This window comes from Theropithecus gelada, chromosome 19, assembly GCF_003255815.1.
Source record: "Theropithecus gelada isolate Dixy chromosome 19, Tgel_1.0, whole genome shotgun sequence".
NCBI classification, from domain to species: domain Eukaryota; kingdom Metazoa; phylum Chordata; class Mammalia; order Primates; family Cercopithecidae; genus Theropithecus; species Theropithecus gelada.
Genome location: NC_037687.1, coordinates 23230799 through 23254333, shown reverse-complemented (window position 1 = coordinate 23254333; position 23535 = coordinate 23230799). Strand labels below are relative to the sequence as shown.

At 49.7% G+C, this 23535-nt stretch overlaps 1 protein-coding gene across 1 annotated transcript in view; it reads left to right on the top strand.

Annotated features, from left to right (window-relative positions):
- The window catches only part of NOVA2 (NOVA alternative splicing regulator 2), a 41535-nt gene that overhangs the window by 3984 nt on the left and 14016 nt on the right, over positions 1–23535 (top strand). Inside the window, exons 2-3 of the mRNA XM_025367506.1 lie at positions 8527–8670; positions 16076–16242. Of these exons, the coding sequence (XP_025223291.1) occupies positions 8527–8670; positions 16076–16242 (311 nt within the window). The remainder of the gene's footprint in view (positions 1–8526; positions 8671–16075; positions 16243–23535) is intronic.

The following is a 23535-nucleotide window of genomic DNA, read 5'->3' as shown; positions in this document are numbered from 1 at the left end:
GGATCAGGTGATGATCCCATCTCAGCTTCCCCAGTAGCTGGAACTACAGGTGTGCACCACCACACCTGACTAATTCTTTGAATTTTTTTGTAGAGACAGGTCTTGCTATGTTGCCCAAGCTGGTCTCAAATTCTTGATCTCAGGCGATCCACCCGCTTCATCCTCTCAAGGTGCTGGGATTACAGGTGTGAGCCACTATTCCCAGCCATATCCCTCATTCTTTGTTTTTGTTGTTGTTGTTTATTTTGTTTTGTTTTGTTCTGTTTTTGCCCAGGCTGCAGTGCAGTGGCGCCATCTCGGCTTACTGCAACCTTCACCTCCCGAGTTCAAGCAATTCTCGTACCTCAGCCTCCCGAGTGGTTGGGATTACAGGCATGCGCCACCATGCCTGGCTAATTTTTGTATTTTTAGTAGAGATGGGGTTTCATCATGTTGACCAGGCTGATCTCGAACCCCTGACCTCAGGTGATCCACCCACCTCGGCCTCCCAAAGTGCTGGGATTACAAGCATGAGCCAGCATGCCTGGCCACATTCTTTATCATGAAGTCAACATCACCAGGGTTAAGAGCCCCTCCTAGAATGAGATCTTTCAGGATTCATGTCTTGCCACTGTCATGTGCTTGGTGTGGAATCCTCGGGCGAGTTATTTCACTGCTCTGGGCCTCAGCCTGCTTGTCTGAAACATGGAGGCAGGAAGATCTACCTCTCCGGGTTGTGTGCGTTAGATGAGATTACGTATGTGAAGTACGTAGCGTAAGGCTGGTAGATGGTAAGTGCTCAGTAAACAGTCGCTATCATCATCATCATTATTATTATTATATAAGTGCCACTGAGAATGTCATTTTCCCTTTTCACCATCCAATGGTGATTCACTCCAAGAAAACTGTGGCCCATCTGCCTTTCTCTCACTCAGAGACAGTCACAACTCAAGGCAGCATCACACCTTTCAGCATCTCATCCCTACATAAGCACACTGTAGTTGTATTGCATTTCACACCAAATAGGCAACACCGCCATTCACAAAAACACATCACATGTCTGAAGTCCCGCGCCTCCTTGGCATACTGCTCCCACCCCACACCCTCACCATCCTCTGCCAGCAGCATCCCCACAGGCTCCTGATGATGATACCGATGTCAAACCCCAGCCTCCCTCATAGAACATGCCAGCTCTCCCATCCCCAGCCTCCAAACAAAACCATGAAGTGCTATGAGGGCAACACCTAACATTGATGTTGCATCCAGACTAACACCAAAAACAACACCTCGACAACCCACAGCCCTTCAGCTTTACTTTTGTCATTCATGACCCCCAAGATCAAAGCCACTTTAGAGGGTGAACTCTCTGACACTAAAATAGGCCACTCTTACTACAACACCATAAATCTCTTGGGTAGGCAATGGTTATTTATGGAAGGGGGAAGGGAGTATTGGCTGATTTTTTTTTTTTCTTTTTTGAGATGGAGTCTTGCTGTGTGACCCAGGCTGGAGTGCAGTGGCACAATCTCGACTCGTTGCAACCTCCGCCTCCCAGGTTCAAGCGATTCTCCTGCCTCAGCCTCCCAAGTAGCTGGGATTACAGATATGCCACCACCATGCCTGGCTAACTTTTGTATTTTTAGTAGACAGGGTTTCACCTTGTCGGCCAGGCTGGTCTCAGACTCCTGACCTCAGGTGATCTGCCCACCTCAGCCTGCCAAAGCACTGGGATTTTTGAAAGCCGTCAGAAGCATCCCTGAGGGGGTGGGTACAGAGGGGCAAGAGCAGAGACTCAGTGACTAGAAGGGGAAAGATGGCACCTTTCCAAGGTGGAAATGTTTGAAATTGCAGCAGGAAATTAATCAGGAGACCTGAACTTGCTATCTTCGGTTCTTCAGACTCTGCCATTGGGTAGAGGGAGCTGCCTGGACCCAAGCGAAGAGTGAAGAGTGGGATGGGAATGGGTGGGTGCGGAGTTCTGGTATGTAGATTCTGCCTCATTAGAAGGGAGAACTTTCTCACAAGCAGTGCCTTGGTTGTTCAAACAGGGTGGGCGTGCGTGATGGCTGAGGGCTCTGAGTTCAGCTGAGGTCACGTGTCTGCCCTTGCTGCAAGGAAGGCTGATCAATAGAGACCTGGTTTCTTTCTGGGGAGGTAGGACTCACATGGTAGGAAACTCCCCCAAACAGAAAAGATGTGCAGAAAATTCTGGGAAGGACCGGCACGAACTGATGCTCACAATGGGGGACTCCTGGGAATTCAAGTTCTGAGTCTCTGCAGGGGAGGTCTTAGCCAATCACTGTCCATAGGAGACTCACTTGAAGAGGGGTCTCCAGGAGTCAGATTTGCACTAGTTTAATACAACAAGATTATTTAAGGTGGTCCATGGACAAACTTTTTTTTTAAATTTTTGAACATCGTATGTTTATATTAATGTACGTTAGGGAGAACAAAACATAACCAGCCCTTCAAGCTCCAATTATTAGCAATGATTTTTAAATTTCTTCTTTATTTATTTTTTTTATTTGAGACGGAGTTTCGCACTTGTTGCCCAGGCTGGAGTGCAGTGGCACCATCTCAGCTCACTGCAACCTCTGCCTCCCGGGTTCAAGCAATTCTCTTGCTTCAGCCTCCCAAGTAGCTGGGATTACAGTCATGTGCCACCATATCCAGCTAATTTTTTGTATTTAGTACAGATGGGCTTTCACCATGTTGGTCAGGCTGGTCTCGAACTTCTGACCTCAGGCGATCCATCTGCTTCGGCCTCCCAAAGTGCTAGAATTACAGGTGTGAGCCACCGCACCTGGCCTAATTTCTTCTTTAAATAGATACATTTAGGCCGGGCACGGTGGCTCACGCCTGTAATCCCAAAACTTTGGAAGGCCAAGGTGGGCAGATTCCTTGAGCCCAGGAGTTCAAGACCAGCCTGGGCAACAGGGTGAAACCCCGTCTCTACTAAAAATACAATAAATAAATAAATAAATAAGTAAATAAATGCATTTTAAAAGGAATTTAAAGGAAAGGGACCTTGTCTGTTCCCTGCTGCATCCCCAGCACCTGAACCAAGGACTGGAAGGTCATGGGTGCTCAGGAAGGATTTGTTGGAGGAAGGAAAGGAAGGAGAGAAGAAGAGAAGAAAGAATAATTCCAGTACAGAAGGACATAAAAGGGGCAAAATTCTATAAGTTGGCATGAGAAAGACGAATTAGAGAGAGGCTGAGTGCAGAGAATGGAGACAAGGTCTCGCTTATATCAGTGAGAGGACATTCCTCCTCCAAGACGAAGGGAAAAGTTTGGGACAGCCCCCTAGGGAAATGGTTGATTAACAAAGTGGGATTGCCCCTCCTTCTCCTACCTCTCAACCCAACCCACAAACCCCACGTGTAGGGTGCTTGCTCTGTGTCTGATGCTGTGATAAGCACTGAAGTTGTGTTCATGGTGTAGGCAATACTGATAATGATGATATCTAACATTTCTCAAATCCTCCATGTGCCTGGGACCATCCCAAGTACCTTTCCTTACATTTTCTCTTTCATTAATTACAGTAACCCCATGAGGTAGCACTATGACGATTCCCATTTTATAGATGAGGAAAACTGAGGCCCAAAGAGGTGAGGCAACTTGCCCAAGGGCATAGAGCCCATTAGTGGCAAAATTCACTTCTTTTTTTTTTTTTTTGAGACAGAGTCTCACTCTGTCACCCAGGTTGGAGCGCAGTGGCCCGCTCTCGGCTCACTGCAACCTCTGCCTCTCAGATTCAAATGACTCTCTTGCCGCAGCCTCCCGAGTAGCTGGGAGTACAGGCGTGTGCCACCAGGCCCGACTAATTTTTGTAGTTTTAGTAGAGACGGGAGTTTCACCATGTTGGCCAGGCTGGTCTCAAACTCCTGAGCCCAAGTGATCCGCCCGCCTTGGCCTCCCAAAGCGCTGGGATTACAGGCATGAGCCACCGTGCCCGACCACAAATGTCACTCTTAGTCTAGAGTTGCTTCTGCTGTTTCATACAAAAATTCTCAGGCACAGTTTGAAGAAGTACGAGAGAGGGGGCAGAAAATGGGGAAGAGGGTGACCCCAGTTTTCTTCAGAGAAGATGAATACTTTCCACCCTCAGAGGGAAGCGGAGAATATGCTCTGGCTGGAGAGAAGATGGCGAGTGAAATTGAAGACGCAGAGAGAGGATGGAGTCATAGGGATTAGTGAGAATTCCCTCCCCATCTTTCTGAGCCTTCCAGAGATAAAGTACCCTGTATCTGTGACAAGTTTAGGGTGAGGGTGGGGAAGAGGACATCTCCGTGAGTCCATGGAAGAGAATGAATTCAGTAGGGTTCAGGATGATTGGTAGGAAGGCACCAGAGAGGGGTTAATTACCTAATAGGCTTAATGGTCTGATTAAGCAAGTTTAAGAGGATTGCCTTGGTTTCAGGGAAACTCCTTAATTCTGGACCCTTCCCCATGCCTGCAAAGCCACATCTAGCCCCTCTTCCTACACCTCCATCTTAAACACATAAAGAAACACAGAACTTTCATCTTAAGAGACCAGGCAGAGGCTGGGTGTGGTGGTTCACGCCTGTAATCCCAACACTTTGGGAGGCTGAGGCAGGCGGATCCCTTGAGCTCAGGAGTTCGAGACCAGTCTGAGCAATGTGGCAAAACCCTGTCTCTACAAAAAAATTTAAAATTACCTAGGAGTGGTGGCATACGCCTGTAGTCCCAGCTACTTGGGAGGCTGAGGCAGGAGGATCGTGTGAGCCCAGGAGGTCGAGGCAGCAGTGAGCTGTGATGACACCACTGCACTCCAGCCTGGGCGACAGAGAGAAATCAGGGAGAGTTAGAGCAGTTTCTCTTTTATCTGTTCTATATGTTGAGGTTTTACGTGAGACATTGAAAATAGGCTTCCTGGCTGGGATCTGTGGCTCACCCCTGTAATCTCAGCACTTAGAGAGGCCAAGGTTTGAGACTAGCCTGGCTAACATGGTGAAACCCCATCTCTACTAAAAAAAAAAAAAAAAAATAGCTGGGCGTGGTTGTGAGCACCTGTAATCCCAGCTACCCGGGAGGCTGAGGCAGGAGAATCTCTTGAACCCAGGAGGCAGAGGTTGCAGTGAGCTGAGATAGCGCCATTGCACTGCAGCCTGAGTGACAAGAGCGAGACTGTCTCAAAAAAAAAGAAAGAATGAATGAAAGAAGGAAGGAAGGAAGGAAGGAAGGAAAGAAGGAAGGAAGGAAGGAAAAGGAAGGAAGGAAGGAAAGAAGGAAGGAAGGAAGGAAAAGGAAGGAAGGAAAAGGAAGGAAGGAAGGAAGGAAGGAAAAGGAAGGAAGGAAAAGGAAGGAAGGAAGGAAAGAAGAAAGGAAGGAAGGAAGGAAGGAAGGAAGGAAGGAAGGAAGGAAGGAAGGAAGGAAAATAGGCTTCCTTAGCTTAAAAGATAAAGTTGAAAAACCATTGGGGAATGGTTTAAGACCTTAAAATGTGGAAGCAGGATGGCCTGACTCCTCCCTTTCTTTTCCCAGTGCTTATTGCAAACCTACTATGTGCTGTTCAAGTTTTGGGGACACTGTTCAAGTCCCTGGGACACGGGTGACCTCTATGGATGTGGTCCACAGTGGACCTCTGTGATCAGTTACTCTGAAGGCATGAAACGGGGGGATTCATCCCATCTTTGGGGTTCAAGGAAAGCTTCCAAGAAGAAGCAACATTTGAGTGAGGACCTAAAGGACAAAAGATATTGACTGAGGAGGGCCGGGCGCGGTGGCTCACGCCTGTAATCCCAGCACTTTGGAAGGCCGAGGCGGGCAGATCACGAGGCCGGGAGACCAAGACCATCCTGGCCAACATAGTGAAACCCTGTCTCTACTAAAAATACAAAAATTAGCTGGGCATGGTGGCGGGCACCTGTAATCCCAGCTATCCGTGAGACTGAAGCAGGAGAATGGCGTGAACCGGAGAGGCGGAGCTTGCAGTGAGCCGAGATTGCGCCACTGCACTCCAACCTGGGCGACAGAGCGAGACTCCGTCTCAAAAGAAAAAAAAAAAAATTGAGGGGAAGAGAAGCTGCCAGGCACAGAGCATGCGCAAAGGCCCAAAGGTAGGAAGGAGCAGGGCACATTTAAGGAAGAAAAAGTCCACTGAACCTGAGGCCCACGGAGGAAGATGAAGTGAAGCTGGAAAGGTGGGTGGGGCCAAATCACAAAGGGTCGCCAGGCCGGAGTGGAGTGCAGTGGCGCGATCTCGGCTCACTGCAACTTCCGCTTCCTGGGTTCGAGCGATTCTCCTGCCTCAGCCTCCCGAGTAGCTGGGACTACAGGCACACGCCACCACACCTGGCTAATTTTTGTATTTTTAGTAGAGACAGGATTTCACTATGTTGGTCAGGATGGTGTCGGTCCCTTGACCTCGTGATCTGCCCGCCTCCACCTCCCAAAATGCTGGGATTACAGGCGTGAGCTACCGCGCCCGGCCACAAAGGATCTTCTTACACTGAGAAGGGTCCAGAATTTCCACCCTGAAAGGACTTAGGGGCAACAGGGGCAGGAGAGGCTAGATACTTGCCTTGAGACTGCATTAACAAAATGCTTTTCACACGGTCAAGAAAACTGGTTTATAATAATCAAGGTGCAGTGGCTCACACCTGCAATCCCAGCACTTTGGGAGGCTGAGGCAGGAGCATCACTTGAACCCAGGAGTTCAAGGCCAGCCTGGGCAACATAGGGAGACCTCGTCTCTACTAAAAACATTTTTTAAAATTAGCTGGACATGGCAGCCAGGCACGGTGGCTCACGCCTGTAATCCCAGCACTCTGAGAGACTGAGATGGGCGGATCACTTGAAATCAGGAGTTCGAGACCAGCCTGACCAACATGGCGAAACCCCATCTCTACTAAAAATACAAAAATTAGCCGCGTGTGGTGGCAGGCGCCTGTAGTCCCAGCTACTCGGAAGTCTGAGGCAGGGGAACCCCTTACACCCGGGAGGCTGAGGTTGCAGTGATCTGAGACTACACCACTGCACTCCAGCCTGGGCAATAGAGCAAGACCGTGTCTCAGGAAAAGAAAAGGAAAGAAAGAAAGAAAGAAAAGGAAAATTGGCCTATAACAAAGAATGGCCAAAACTCCACAAGCTGCCACTGGCACTGCATCTAGGTCTTCGAGGCTGTCCTTCATTGTGTTGGTCCCCAGGAGTGGAGGGTGTTAAGCAATGATGGGAGGAGACTGAATCAGAATTGGATTTGAATCTGAGCCCGGTAGCTGTGTTCATGTCCTTGGGCTGGTAGTGACCGTGGGCTGGTGCCTTCACTTCTCTGTGCCCCTCTGTGCCTCAGTTTCCTCTTGTGTAAAAATGGAGCTCATTCCACCCACCTCACCGTGAGGTTGTGAGGAACGGACGAGATCAAGCCCACAAAGCACTCAACACAGCGCCTGGTCAAAAGTGAGTGTTTGGAGTATCCCCAGCATCCAGCCTTCCTCCGCCTCCCCGCTCACCGCTTCCACCTGTCAGACCTCCGTCACCTCCTGCCTGGACCATCACAGTCGCCACCTCACTGGGCCCCCAGCTCTCCCACCGTTGCTTCTCATGGTCTGCTCCCCTCATGGGCATCAGAGGAATCCTCCTAAAACCTAAGTCAGGCCACGTCCCTCCCGTGGCTCCATCTCACTTGGAGTAAAAGTTAAGGACCTCGCCGTGGCCTGCGAGCCCCATCACCCCTCACCACCAGCACCCCTCTCTGTCCTCATCTCCTCCCACTCTTCCCCTCTCTCATTCAGCCCCAGGCACAGGGGCCTCCTTAGTCCCTCTGGAAGAGCACAGGCACAGTCGCACCCCAGGGCCTTTGCACTCACTCGTCCTTCACCTAGCCACGTGGTTCTGTTCCTTCCTCCATAGCCTGCTGATCATAATAGTTCAGAGCACGGACTCTTCAAGTCTCAGCTCTGCCATCTACAAGTGTCCTTGGGTGATTTCTTCACCTTTGTTTCCTCATCTGTATGATGGGTTCCTTCATAGGATAAGTGTGAAAATTCAAAGGACTGGTATTTGGAAAGTACCTAGAACAGTGTAGCACCTATCAGGTGCTGCAGAAGTGTGTGATGATGAATAAAGCATGCCACATTCTTAGGAAGAGCTTCCCTGGCCTCCCTCTCTGACACTGCAGCCTCCCACCCTCCCTGACCCCCTTTTCCTGCTTTTTCTTGTGTCATTAGGAGTCCCACCATCTGACATGAAATATACTATCTGTCTTCCCCACCTAGAAGAATGTAGCTAGCTGTGCGAGCTCTTGGCTGAATCACTAAAACTCTTTCGGCCTTATTTGCCTCATTTGCCCACAAATCGGGGAGCTTTGTCTATTTTCTTCTTGGCCGTTTCCCTAGACCAGTGCCAGGCACATAGCAGGTGCCCAGTAACTATTTGTTGAATGAATGAATGAGTGAATGAAGATCATTATTTGTATTATTCTCCATACTGCTACTGTGACCCCTGGGGTTTCCTCTGCTCACCCCGTCCAAAGGTGAAGACCCCTCCCCCGCTCACCCCCCTCCACCCTGTGTGCCCCCGCAGAGGAAGGCGAATACTTCCTGAAGGTGCTGATCCCCAGCTACGCGGCGGGCTCCATCATTGGCAAGGGCGGGCAGACCATCGTGCAGCTGCAGAAAGAGACGGGAGCCACCATCAAGCTCTCCAAGTCCAAAGACTTCTACCCTGGTGAGCCCCGGCCCAGGTCTCTGCCCTAGGCCTCCCTGCCCTTCCTCCCTTTCTCCTTTTCTCCCTCCCACCTGGGCCCTAGATAGGGGGAAAGTCTGCCCTAGGGACAGTGACAGTGGTGAGGAGGGGGCCTCCCTTCCCCCTAAGGGGACAGAGCTGCCCCCAGCCCGAGGGGCCTGGCCGAGCAGATGGGGGTGGGGGCAGGGCAAGACAATGGACCTACTGCATATTCATGAGCTCATTTGCATGATGCGCTGGCAGATGTGTCTTTTCCCACACACCTGCCCCCTCTGGTCAGTTGGAGGAGCGAGGGTGGGGAGAGAGGCAGGTGTCAGGGCGTCCCTCGGGGCCTGGGGGCCAGCCAGCCGTGTTCCACAAATGTGCCCCCCCGCTTTGGATTTCTGTCACCCCCTCTTGCCCAGTCTCACTGGTTTTCTCTGTCTCGGTGTCATTCTTTATGTCTCCTTCTCATTCTGTTTCCGATTTCCCATCTCTTGCTCCCCTCCGCCTCCCTCTGTCTCTTGCCCCTCTGTCTGCCTCTGTCTGTCCATCTCTCTGGTTCTGTTTGGATATCCCCCATCTCTTGTCCTGTTCACCTGTCCTCTGCTTTCCCTGTCCCTCCCCTCCTCTTCTCTTTTTGTCTTCCTGTCTCTCTCCCCATCCTTTCCTTCCCTCCACCTCTCATAGCCTCACGTTTTTCCTTTCCTCTTGTCTCTCTGAACTCTGTTCAATCATCCATTCAACCAATATCTACTAGCCCCCTCTCACTGGGGTCCTCCTCTGCTGGCGTCACCCATTTCTTTCTGCCTCTGGTTGTCTGTCTCTCCCTTCCTGTGTCTCTTTTTTTTTTTTTTCCCCCTAAGTCTCATCTCCCTCCTGGTTTTTTCTTCCCTTCCTCCAAACCCAGTCCCTTTTCTGCCTCTCCTCCTGCTCCATCTTTCTCCCCCAGCCATAAATTTTCCAAGCCCCCTCCACTCTCTATTCCCTCCAAAATCTCTCACCCCTCCCTATCTCCCTCCCAAGACTAATGCCCGACAAGCATCGACATCTAGGATTCCAGGGAAGGCTTCCTGAACTGCATCTTTGGTCCAGTGCTGGTTCTAGTTCATCCTTAATCCCCTTGGATTTTTTAGGTCAAACACCAGAGCTGGAGCCCAGGGTCAGTACACGCTCATTTTCTCTCTCTCTCTCTCTCTCTCTCTCTCTCTGTCTCTTTCTCTCTCTCTCTCTCTTTCTCTCTCTCTCTCTCCCCCCTCCATCCTCTCCTCTCTCCTCTCTCCTATCTTTCCCTCTCTCCTCCCTCTCTCTCCTCCTCTCTCTTTCTCTCTCTGCTCTCTCTCTCTTCTCTCCTCTTCTCTCTCTCTCCACCATCCACCCTGCCCCCAGCCTCCCATCTCACTAAGCAGCTTTGGCAAGAGGTTTAGAGAAAAATCGAGTGAACCAGGCACACCTCCTCCTTTTCTCTTCCACCCTGGCCCAGTTTTCCCCACTCCCCTGTAGCCCACAAGGTATGGATAAGACCTCTGTTCGGAATGTTCCTTCGAGGACACTTGGTTCCTTGCTCCTGGGTCACATTCTGTGCCACGAGACATGTCGTCCCCTCCCAACCCAATGACACACCCCACAGGCCAGGCAGCTGGGAAACCCAGAAGGCAGAACAGACCTTGGCCCTACCAGGTCAAACAGTATTCAGACAAGCAACAGGAGCCAGCGTCTCTCCTCAGCCCCTGGACATGTGGTCAGCCCCCATCCCCACTCCTGGCATGCAACTTCCAGATCATACAGCATGAGCCGGCTGCTGACTCAGAGAAGCAGGACACAGCCCCCTGTGTCCTGTCCCCAGGACTTCCCAGAACCCCACAGGAATGCAGGAAATGGAAAAGCTACTGCAGGAGACAAAAAACATTTCCTTCCACTCCTGGCTTGACACCCTGTCATTCATTCATTCACTCATTCATTCAACACACATTCTCTGAGCACTTCCTCTATGCCAGCCCTGTGCTGGACAGAAATGGGGACAATAGCAGTGGTTGAAATGTCCCAACCTTGCTTCCTTGGTTCTCATATCCCAGCCAGGGAGGCAGACATCACATCGGTGATGACCCAGAGTGGTCAGGGCTGGGACAGGGAAGTCCAAAGGTTGGTGGTTGGAGCCCAGGTGGCACAAAGGACCCAGCCCAGGGAGGTCAGGAAGAGCTTCCTGGAAGAGACGACCAGAGCAGTAGAGAAGAATGAGCGAGGTAAAGTGCAGGCAAGTGTGCCCAGGAAGACAAAATGGCATACTCAGAGGCTACTGAGCAGTTTGGTCAATGTAGCCAAAGCAGAGAGAACATGTGAGAAATGACAGTGGAGAAACTGAAAGGGCACTCTGGGCCTAGTACGTTCGCATGCACAAGCACACACACACTCACACACACTCACACTCTCACAGGCACACTCACACACAGTCTCACACGCTCACACCCTCACACACATGCTTACACTCACACTGACATGCTCACACCCTCACACTCATTCACACTCACACACCCCCACACACGCTTACACAGTCACAATGCTCACACTCACACTCTTTCACACACACACGCTTACACACTCTCCCACTGTCACACATGCTTACACACACATTCTCACACACTCGCACACACCCCACTCTCACACACATGCTTACACACTCATTCACACTCACACATCCTTACACTCACACTGTCATGCTCACACACTCACAACCCCACACACACGCTTACACACACAGTCACAATGCTCACACTCACACACACACGATTACACACTCCCACTGTCACACATGCTTACACACACTCATTCACACACACTTTGCTCACACACACTTCGCTCACATACACCCCCCACTCACACACACGCTTACACACACAGTCACACATGCTCACACACTCATTCACATTCACACACTCACATACACTCACACACATGCTCTCACTTACACACCCACACACACTCACACACACTGCACTTGCGTTTCTACTACACGAAATAAAAACCTACCCAGCACTTAACCCCAAGGGAAGGGCAGAACACACAAAGAACCTCCCCCCCTTTGTGATGGATCTCAAAGCCCTAGATTCAATCCATCCAGGTCATACATACATGGAGCAACTGAAATGCAAAAAAAGGCAGGTACCTGCCCAAGGGCCACACACACTCCCTTGCGTCAGCCCAGATCCACCCTGGGGATTCTTTTTTTTTTTTTTTTTTTTTTCTTTGAGACAGAGTCTTGCTCTGTCACCAGGCTGGAGTGCAGTGGCACAATCTCGGCTTGCTGCAACCCCCGCCTCCTGGGTCCAAGCGAGTCCCCTGCCTCAGCCTCCCGAGTAGCTGGGACTACAGGCACGCGCCACTACGCCCAACTCATTTTTTAAATTTTATTTTAATAGAGACAGGGTTTCACCATGTTGGCCAGGATGATCTTGATCTCCTGACCTCGTGATCCACCCACCTCGGCCTCCCAAAGTGCTGGGATTACAGGCTTGAGCCACCACCACCGGCCACCCTAAGGATTCTAAAATGCTGTCTGATGTTGAAAATCTGCTTGAAACTTTAGACCCTAACCTAGCTGAAGAAAAGCACAGACACACACACTTTTTATTATTTATTTATTTATATTGAGACAGGGTCTTGCTCTGTTGCCCAGGCTGGAGTGCAGTGGCACGATCGTGGCTCGCTGCAACCTCAGCCTCTTGGGCTCAGGTGATTCTCCCACCTCAGCCTCCTGAGTAACTGGAACTACAGGTGTGCACCACCAGGCCCAGCTACTTTTTTTTTCTTTTTTTGAGACAGAGATTCACTCTTGTTGCCCAGGCTGGAGTGCAATGGTGCGATCTCGGCTCACTGCAATCTCCACCTCCCCGGTTCAAGTGTTTCTCCTGCCTCAGCCTCCCAAGTAGCTGGGATCACAGGTGTCCGTTACTATGCCCAGCTAATTTTTTGTATTTTTAGTAGATATAGGGTTTCACCATGTTAGCAGGCTGGTCTCGAATTCCAGACCTCAGGTGATCCACCCGCCTCAGCCTCCCAAAATGCTGGGATTACAGGCATGAGCTGCCACACTCGGCCTGTATATTTTTTTTGTAGAGACAGGGTCTCGCTATATTGCCCAGGCTGAACTCCTGAGCTCAAGCCTTCCATCCGCCTTGGCCTCCTAAAGTGATGGGATTGCAGGCATGAGCCACTGTGCCTCACCACACACACTTTAAAAAACATGTTTATGGTTTTATAACACACTTCCATCAAAGCGCAAAGTCTTGAACGACTACTTAATATATTCATCTTCTTTTAATATCAAAAATACAAAAACAAAACTGTCATCATTTTATGCCTTCCTCCAAGACTCACACATAGAGCTGATCACTCCATACACACCAAATTTAGCAGAATGCAGAGACTCTGAAGCCAGACACCTGGGTTCAACACTCCGAACATCCACTACCACCGTCTAAGAGAACTTGAACAAATCTTGAGCCTTCTCTATGCCTCAGTGTCCTTAGCAGGGAATCAGGGACAATCAATAATGATATTGCCTACTTCATATATTAAGTGAACATGTATGTATAAAGTACTTTGGTCAAGCATGATGGCTCACATCTATAATCCCAACACTTTGGGAGACCGAGGCGGGTGGATCACTTGAGGCCGGCCTGGCCAACATGACGAAATCCCATCTCTACAAAAAATGCAAAACTTAGACAGGCGTGGTGGCACATGCCTGTAATCCCAGCTACTCAGGAGGCTCAGTCATGAGAATCACTTGAACTGGGAGGCAGAGGTTGCGGTGATCCGAGATCGCACCACTGCACTCCAGCCTGGGTGACAGAGCAAGACTCTTGTCTCAGAAAAAACAAAACAAAACAAAACAGTGCTTAGAATGGTGCCTGACACTTGGGTTGTATAAGGGTCAGCTGTTATCATTAGACACTCTTTGGGGGCTTAACCAACCCCCCAAAAAGCCCCTGTGGGCCACCTTGTAAGAACTACAAGGGGATGGGAGGTCAAGGACTTCCTGAGTTTGAAGGAAGCTTCACAGAGATGCAAACCCTCGGCCTGCTCTTCCTGGGGCATCCACCTCCCCCTACCCCGCCCCCTAGTTCCCACCCCAACCCACACCCTTTCCTATTTACACCAGACGGAGGCAGACTGCAGGCTGACTCACCCTTGGCTCAGACCAAGCCATTGTTCTGGGGCTGGGGGGGGTAGTAAGAGTGAGGAACATGGCCCAAAGCGGGTGGGGGATGTCAGCTATACAAGTGACCCACAGACAGTGGCGCCCAGACACATGGCGAGGCTAGCCTGCCAGACTGGGAAGTAGCAATCGAGGAGTCAGGGTCATGGCACCAGCGTGCTGCACTGAAGTGCTTGCTGGACACTGACGCACACCCCAGGTATCCCAGACACACAGGTACACAGCCACACGGCGCCTGGTACACACTCAAGACCTCTTTTTTTTTTTTTTTTTCTTTTGAGACAGAGTCTCGCCCTTTCGCCAGGCTGGAGTGCAGCAGTGTGATCTCTGCTCACTGCAACCTCCGCCTCCCAGCTTCAAGCGATTCTCCTGCCTCATCCTCCCATGTAGCTGGGACTACAGGCTTGTGCCACCACGCCCATCTAATTTTTGTATTTTTAGTAGAGACGGGGTTTCACCATGTTTCCCAGGATGGTCTCGATCTCTTGACCTCATGATCCGCCCACCTCAGCCTCCCAAAGTGCTGGGATTACAAGCGTAAGCGACCGTGCCCAGCCACACTCAAGACCTTTTACATTCTCAGAGGCAGAACCCCCTTCAAGGAGAGAGAGAGACACACTCACACTCCACACATCACACACATCCCGGCTCACCCAGGCACGCAGATTCTCACACTGACCAGTCAAGTTTTCTTTGTCTCACTGTAATTCACATGCTGAGACACACACACATACACAAACACACCAGTCATCCAAAAAGTCCCACAAACTGACACCTGAGTCTGTCTGTCTTGCTGTCTCCTTCTCAGGTTCACACATGCCAGTCATAGGGTCTTTCCTGTCTCCAGTACATATATATATACACACACTGGTCATCCAAATAGTCTTAGAAACATCCAGAAGTGTGTGTCTCTTTCACTTTCACAAACACACATACACACACAGATGCAGACACACACTGCCATCCAGTCTCAAAGTGGTATATATTCATTGTACAGCCTCGATCCCAGTTTGTGAGATTCTTTTGTTTCTTTCTCTCGAACTCTCACACACACTCAGCTCTGTCTCACAAAGAGTCTACGTAACCTTGATCATCAAAGCGACACCAAAGTCTGGCCCACACACGAGGGCACGCACGAACATCTTCACCAGAATCACTGTGTCACATAGTCTGTTCATAAGGCAGTCTCTGCACTTTGTCTTCTACAAACACAGATTAGGATCATCTAGTCAGTCCTGCTCAAGTACACACACACACACACACACCCCACTCACCAAACAGCCTCGCAGACACACACGCTGGTCACAGTGTCACCCAGAGTCTCTTTCACACATATATCCCAACACCCCCCAAGTTTCTCTCTTCCCCGTGCCCCCACTCCCCAACACTCTCATGCAGAAATGAGAAGGATGCCCAGGACAGAGCCACAGCCAGTATCTGGAGAATCTCTAGGAAAGACACCCATCCACCTCCCTCCCCAATTCCTTGGTCCCCACTCCTCCACAAGTAGCCTTTGACCCACCCTGCTCTCCCCTGTCCACACCCCTGCCCTCCCCCACCCCTCAGCCCTCCATCTGGTGGGTTCAGACAGGCCCTCAGGCCTCTCCTCTGCCTCCCCCATCCCCCAGCTCTTCCCCCATCCTCTCCAAAAAGCCCAGAGGCCGACGCTGCAGGCTTTCAGGGGTTGCCATGACAACAGGGCCTCGTCCCTCGTCCCCCTGGGGGTGGGCTGAGGACCCGGCCAGCCAGACCGATAAGGGGGTTCCAGTTACTGTGGCAACCGTTGCAGGCCTGAGCTCTCTGCTTCCAGAAGGGGAGGAGGGTGGAGTGAGTGAATGGTTGCCAAAGCAACCAGGGAACCGCAAGAACTGAGAAGAGGCAGCTGAGCCCTGTCTCCCCTGCCCAGGGCTGCTGTGGGCATCGCAAAACACTTAAGCATCATTCTTCCATCCCTAGAGGTTGTTTTAGGGGAGGGAGATGAAGTGCAGATTATAAAGCAGGATTCCACTCATTCTCCCAGCTACCTGTCATGGCCTAGGGGCCCATGCCTGCTCCCCCAGGCTCACTGTGTGATCAGTCAAATCCACTCTCTGGACCTCAGCTTTCCTCTTCCATTAAATGGGGCCTGTCTCTCAGGAATGTCCCTATTCCTGTCTCATGAGTGTGCCCTCTCTCTCCCTTGCTCAACAGGAACCACAGAGCGGGTATGCCTAGTACAGGGCACAGCAGAGGCCTTGAATGCTGTGCACAGCTTTATTGCCGAGAAGGTCCGAGAAATCCCACAAGCGATGACCAAGCCTGAGGTGGTCAACATCCTTCAACCCCAAACCACGATGAACCCCGACAGAGCCAAGCAGGTCAGCTGGGGAAGAGACTGGGTTGCTGTAAAGCTGGTGACATTCACGAAGAAACATTCCTCCCACATCACTACATTACTGTGAGGTTCAATGGGACAAAGCTGATAAAAATCTCATCAGGCAAAGACCACATGGTAGTGGTTAGTATTATTCTTAGGGAGTCAGCTCTAATAGTATAGAAAGGACTCCAGACCATTTGGAGCAGGCTTGATTCCAGAGAGGGAGTGAACGTCTGGGAGAATGTGGCACGATTCCCTACTGTTCAATCCTTCCTAGGATTCTCTAGTTCCTCTTCTCCCTTCCACCTCATCCCATTGTCTCTCCGAACGACCTGCCTCCCACTTCCTGTTATCGCCGGAAGTGACCTCAGTGACGGTTCAGTCACATCCAGAAGAGTTTACAAATAGTCTCTCATCCTCCTTCCCTCCATAATTAACGTATGGAGGTAGGGGTGGTGTTTCATTAGCGAGAGCAGATGTGGGTCCCTCTCCTACACAGCCCTCTCCAGGAAGGAATGGAAAGGGGCGGGCAGCGCTCCTCTGTTGCCTCAGTTAGGGGAAGCTGTGGCATAGGGGCGTGGCAGGGAGTGGCCAATCGCTTCCCGGGCCTCTCCGGTTGCCATGACGACGGTGCGCACCAGGCAGGTGAGCTCCCCTCGAAGCTGCGGGCCGCGCGGCCCGGACCCGGAAGTGGGTAAGGGAACGGGAACGCAGAGCTGGCTCCCGTTTTCTCTCCCGTCCCCACTCCCCTATGCATGCGTACTCCGTGCAATGGGGCGAGAACCCCTGGGCTGGGATGGCCCCTTGCGAGGGATAGTCAATGTCTACCTAAAGGCAAAGACAGGAGAGAGGGCGTCGGTAAAAGAAATCTGGAATTCTTGGGTCCTGTCGTTGCCCTCAGGTGGGGCAGAGCACAGGCCTGAGTTCCCCTAAGCTCCTGTGGAAACGGTGGGCGGAGAAGCCTGGAGGAGCGCTGCAGGGTGAAGCGCTCCCAAAAAAGACAGCGGGGCTTGGGGTGTGGAGCGCGGCCGCTGTCCTTGGTGCTGAAGCGACTCCGCTCCTCGCTCCCCGCCAGGTTTCTCCCGAATCCCTTCCCACCAGCAGGGCACAGGTTATTCACAGTTTACAGGGAGGCGAGCGCATTGCCTCTTCCCTCCGCCTTGGTCGTGGCCACAAGGGACTCAGGGTTCATCAAGAGTTTGTGAATGTTGCAAGGAAAATGGGGTCAGCACCATCTGTGCCTGAGCCTTCTACCGCCTCCCCCTAATCCACAGGAACTCTGAGACAGTGGAGTCGAAAGGTTATAGAACCAGGATTTATTCTCTGCCGTATTACTCGTGTGTTCCAAAGACTGAGAGAGATCATAGCTGAAGACTCAGGCTCTGGGCTCTGTTGTTGAGTTGAATCCTTCTCCGTACAGTACTTATATCCTATGTGACCTTGAGCAAGTGACTTTGATTTATCCAAGCCTCATTTTTCTCACCTGTAAAATGACATTCATTATGATGCTTCCTTAAGGGTGATGGTTAGTGTTCGTTGATGTTTGAAAAGCACGTAGCTTGTGTGTATAACGCATAGAAAATTAGCCCCCAAAATGTTCTCTGTTGTTATTGTGGGATTTTTGAGTCAGGAAACAGGTCTACTTCTTTTCTGCCTTGAACTTGCCGTGTTACTCAGAGCCCCTTTCCTTGTGTAGGCCTCAGTTTCTCTTTTATTACAGTACAGCAGCTGGGCCAAACCAGGGATTATAAATTAAATAACTAAAGTATTGAAAAGGGGAACAAAAGACTTGAGGGTTGCTGCTCTCTGGAGAGGGTATGCCATCTTTGGAGGGAGAAGCTGCCACTCAACTCCACCGAATTCTTGCACTTTGGGAACATGGACCTAGTGCTACCACATCTTCCAAATTTTTCAAAAGAAGCCATAAATTTTTTAGATCAACTGACTTAAAAATGTTGACTCTGGTTTTTTTATTATTATTATTTAATATATATTTGTCTGAGACAGAGTCGCACTCTGTCACCCAGGCTGGAGTGCAGTGGTATGATCTAGGCTCACTGGAGCCTCGACCTCCCAGGCTCAAGCGATCCTCCTACCTCAGCCCACTGAATAGCTGGGACTACTGGTGAACATGAGCACGCCTGGCTAATTTTTTTTTTTAATTTTTTTAATTTTTTTGAGACAGAGTTTTGCTCTTGTTGCCCAGGATGGAGTGCAATGGCATGGTCTCAGCTCACTGCAACCTCCACCTCCTGGGTTCTAGTGATTCTCCTGCCTTGGCCTCCCAAGTAGCTGGGATTACAGGTGCCCGTTACCGCGCCTGGCTAATTTTTTGTATTTTTAGTAGAGGTGGGGTTTCACCATATTGGCCAGGCCGGTCTCGAATTCCTGACCTCAGGTGATCTGCCTTCCTCGGCCTCTCAAAGTGCTGGGATTACAGGCATGAGCCACCGTGCCCGGCCCCTGGCTAATTTTTGTATTTTTTGTAGAGACAGGGTTTCACCATGTTGCCTAGGCTGGTCTCAAACTCCTGAACTCAAGCAATCCACCAGCCTCAGCCTCCCAAAGTGCTGGGATTATAGGCCTGAGCCATTGTGCCAGGCCAACTCTGTTTTTAAAACACTATGAAGGTCAAAAAAATATATATGGCTGTAGACTGACTGGGGCCTGAGGATCACCAGATTGCCACCTCTGGGTTATACCAGTGGCTCTCACCCCTAGCTGATATCTGAATCATCTGGGTAGCTTAAAATGCAGATTCATGGGTCCTAGGAACCGCTGAATCAATATTTCTGGTAAGGCTTAGGAATCTGAGCATAAACTCTGGCCTTGGATCAGATCCTGACTCTACTGCTCATTACCCGTGAAAGAACTTGTGCAAGTTCTTTCTTTGTGCCTCCATTTCCCAATCTAGAAAATGGGGTAATAATAACATATATCTTAGGGTTGTGGTGGAACCTAGATAAGTTACGATATTAAACTGTTAGCTGTTGATGCTGCTTTTGTTGTTCTTGTTGTTGGTGGTGGTAGTAGTAGTAATAGTAGTAGCAGTAGCAGTAGTAGTATTTGCAAATTTCCATGGGCTTGCAAATCACTGGAGCAGATGGTCTCTGGTCCTTCTGGTTCTAAAACTTCAACAGTTCTATGGCTCTGTGATTCCAAGATTCTAAGCATGTATTATCTGAGATTCTACTGTTCTAATGTCCTGGGATTCCAAGATTCTATGAGTCTGCATCTGCAGATCTTTCTAAGATGCTGTGGTTCTACAATTCAGGGTCTATGATGAAGGCAGCTGCCATTGTCTTAGCGCTTCCCATGTGCCAGGCACTGGGCATCACTTTAGTCATTGAATGTTTCCAATAACAGGCCGGGAGCAGTGGCTCACGCCTGTAATTCCAACACTTTGAAAGGCCGAGACGGTGGATCACCTGAGGTCAGGAGCTCGAGACCAGCATGGCCAACATGGCAAAACCCCATCTCTACTAAAAATACAAAAAATTAGCCAGGCATGGTGGTGTACGCCTGTAGTCTCAGCTATTCTGGAGGCTGAGGCAGGAGAATCGCTTGAACTCAGGAGGTGGAGGTTGCAGTGAGCCAAGATCATGCCACTGCACTCCAACCTGGGTGACAGAGCAAGACTCTGTCAAAATAAAAAAAAAAAAGGGCTGGGCACGGTGGCTCAAGCCTGTAATTCCAGCACTTTGGGAGGCCGAGACAGGCGGATCACGCGGTCAGGAGATCGAGACCATCCTGGCTAACACGGTGAAACCCCATCTCTACTAAAAAAAAATACAAAAAAACTAGCCTGGCGTGGTGGCGGGCACCTGTAGTCCCAGCTACTTGGGAGGCTGAGGCAGGAGAATGGCATAAACTTGGGAGATGGAGCTTGCAGTGAGCTGAGATCCAGCCACTGCACTCCAGCCTGGGCGACAGAGCGAGACTCTGTCTCAAAGAAAAAAAAAAAGAAGAAGAAGAAGATTTCCAATAATAATATAAGGTAGGTGTGGTTATGCTAATACTGAAGATGAGGAAGGTAAGGCACAGAGAGGTGAAGGCATGTGCCTAAGCTCAGACAGTTACTAAATAATAAACTAGGAGGCTGGACGTAGTAGCTTATGCCTGTAATCCCAGCACCTTGGGAGGCTGACGTGGGCGGATTACTTGAGGCCAGGAGTTCAAGATCAGCCTGGCCAAAATAGTGAAACCCCATCTCTACTAAAAATACAAAAATTAGCCAGGCACAGTGGCAGGCACCTGTAATCCTGGCTACTGCAGAGGCTGAGGCAGGAGAATCGCTTGAACCTGAGAGGCAGAGATTGCAGTGAGCCAAGATCACACCACTGCACTCCAGCCTGGCTGACAGAGCAAGACTTTGTCTCAAAAACACAAAAACAACCTAGGATTTGGATCTTGCCATGTTGTAAAAACAGCAACCTTGTTGACTGGGTGACTACCAGAGAGCACACTGCCAGTGTCTCACTGAATATTTGCACAGATCGTATGGATCAGGAATAGTATGCCCATTTTACAGATGTGGAAAAGGAGGCTCTGAGAAGTAAAGGGACTTTCATAGGCCACCAGCTAGGAGGTGGAAGAAGTAGGAATTAAAACCTAACTTTATTTTTCTCACATGATTAACCCCTGGTCCTCAAACCTTTTCTCGGCCAATCTATCCTTCCTTCACTGCTCTAAAATACTGCATCACAGACTAAATACCACTCCTGGTTCTGGTTGTGAACATGCTATTCCATCTTCTTGATTTGTCAGGCTGTTTGTTTTTCCTGGTGATTTTTTTTTGTTGTTGTTTTTGAAATAACAGCTCTGTTGAGCTATAATTCACATACTATAAACTTCACTGTTTAGAAGTGTACAGTTTAGTAGTTTTGTTGTATGTTCACAGAGTTGTACATCAACTGCCATCTAATTCCAGAACATTTTCATCATGCCAAAAAGAAACCCTGTGCCCATGAACAGTCACTCACCATTCCCCCAGACCCCAGTCTCAACCTCTTCCAGCCACTAATCTACTTTTGGTCTGTGGACTTGCCTATTCTGGATCTTTTATATAAACAGAATCGTATAACATATGGTCTTTTGTGTCTGACTTTTTTCACTTAATGTAATACTTTCGAGGTTTATCTATATTGTAGCATGTGTCAAAACTTTACTCCTTTTTATAGCCAAATAATGTTTCATTGTATGGGTAGACCACATTTTGCTTGTCTGTTCATCGGTTGATAGACATTTGGGTTGTTTCTCCTTTTTAGCTATGATGAATAAGTCTTTTTGTAGATATGTATTTCCAGCTCTCTTGGGTAGATGCCTAGGGTGGAATTGTTGGGACATATGATAAATCTATGTTCAACTTTTTGAAGAATTGCCAGACTATTTTCCATAATAGCTGTACCACAGATGTGGGATTTAAATCCAACTCCATCCATAGGGATAACAATGACAATAATCATTTCTTTCTTTCCTTCTTTCTTTCTTTCTTTCTTTTTTTTTTTTTTTTTTTTTTTTTTTGAGATGAAGTCTTGCTCTGTCGCCCAGACTGGAGTGCAGTGGCGCGATCTCGGCTCACTGCAAGCTCCACCTCCCGGGTTCACGCCATTCTGCTGCCTCAGCCTCCCGAGTAGCTGGGACTACAGGCACCCGCCACCACGCCCAGCTCATGTTTTTGTTTTTGTTTTTGTTTTGAGGCGGAGTCTGGCTCTCTTGCCCAGGCTGGAGTGCAGTGGCGGGATCTCAGCTCACTGCAAGCTCCACCTCCTGGGTTCACGCCATTCTCCTGCCTCAGCCTCCCGAGTAGCTGGAACTACAGGCGCCCGCCACCTCGCCCGGCTAGTTTTTTGTATTTTTTAGTAGAGACGGGGTTTCACTGTGTTAGCCAGGATGGTCTCAATCTCCTGACCTCATGATCCGCCCGTCTCGGCCTCCCAAAGTGCTGGGATTACAGGCTTGAGCCACCGTGCCCGGCCGTTTTTGTATTTTTAGTAGAGACGGTGTTTCACCGTGTTAGCCAGGATGGTCTTGATCTCCTAACCTCATGATCCACCCGCCTCGGGCTCCCAAAGTGCTGGGATTACAGGCGTGAGCCACTGCGCCTGGCCAACAATAATCATTTCTCGAGTGCTTCTATGGACTTATATTAATTGCACATTACTTACATGATGCCCTATGCTTGGCACATAGTAGGTGCTCAGCACATGTTACTTATTTGAATGAATAGATGATGACTTCGCCCACAGGGCCAAGCAGAAACATGAGGACTGAGGTGTAATCTGCCAATAGTAGCAGTTGTGAGTCACCTGAAGGGCACTCACACTCAGTTCCAGCTACTTGTGGTCATGCTTGGATTTCAAGCTCACCATTGCACGCATAAGCTCAACTAAGCCTCATAATAGTCCTATGGAGGAGGTCTGAATATCCCTGTTTTACAGATGAGAAAACTGAGTCTCAAAGAGGTTAGGCCCCTTGCCCAGCATCAGACAGGGAGCCAAGATTTAAACCCGAGCAGGTGACTCTGGAGTCCAAGGCAGCTTTTCAGGGATTTATATGCACAGACTACAGATGGGTACCCTGGCTAGTACATTGCATTGTTTCTTCTACACAGTGGTTCTTAGACATTTTGAAGAGGTTGCCAACATTTAAAAACTAGGATGCTGGCCGGGGAGCGGTGGCTCAGGCCTGTAATCCTAGTACTTTGGGAGGCTGAGACAGTCAGATCACGAGGTCAGGGGTTCGAGACCAGCCTGGCCAGCATGGTAAAACCCCATCTCTACTAAAAATACAAAAATTAGCCGGGCATGGTGATGGGTGCCTGTAATACCAGCTACCCAGGAGGTTGAGGCAGAAGAATCGCTTGAAACTGGAAAGCGGAGGTTGCAGTGAGCTGAGATTGCGCCACTGCACTCTAGCCTGGGCGAAAGAGCGAAACTTCATCAAAAAAAAAAAAAAAGCTAGGATGCTTCACGTTTTATAAATCAGCATTTCCAACTCATCTAGAAATGCCCATCAGGCTGAATTTGACTGCCCAATTGCACAGTACTCTACCACTCCCCACCCCGACCAGGTGACATACACCTGCTGTCTCCACCCATTCCCCTTCCTGCTTAGGCCTGTGGGCATGTCGTCCTTCAGTCTTCATCTGTCTATTTATTCGCTCACCCTTTGCTGAGTATGTACTGTGTCCCAGGCACTTTTCTAGGCACTGAGAACCCAGTAGTAATAATACAGGCAAAAATCTCTAACCTTGTGGATTTGAAATTCTTTTACAGAAAAACACAAAATAAAC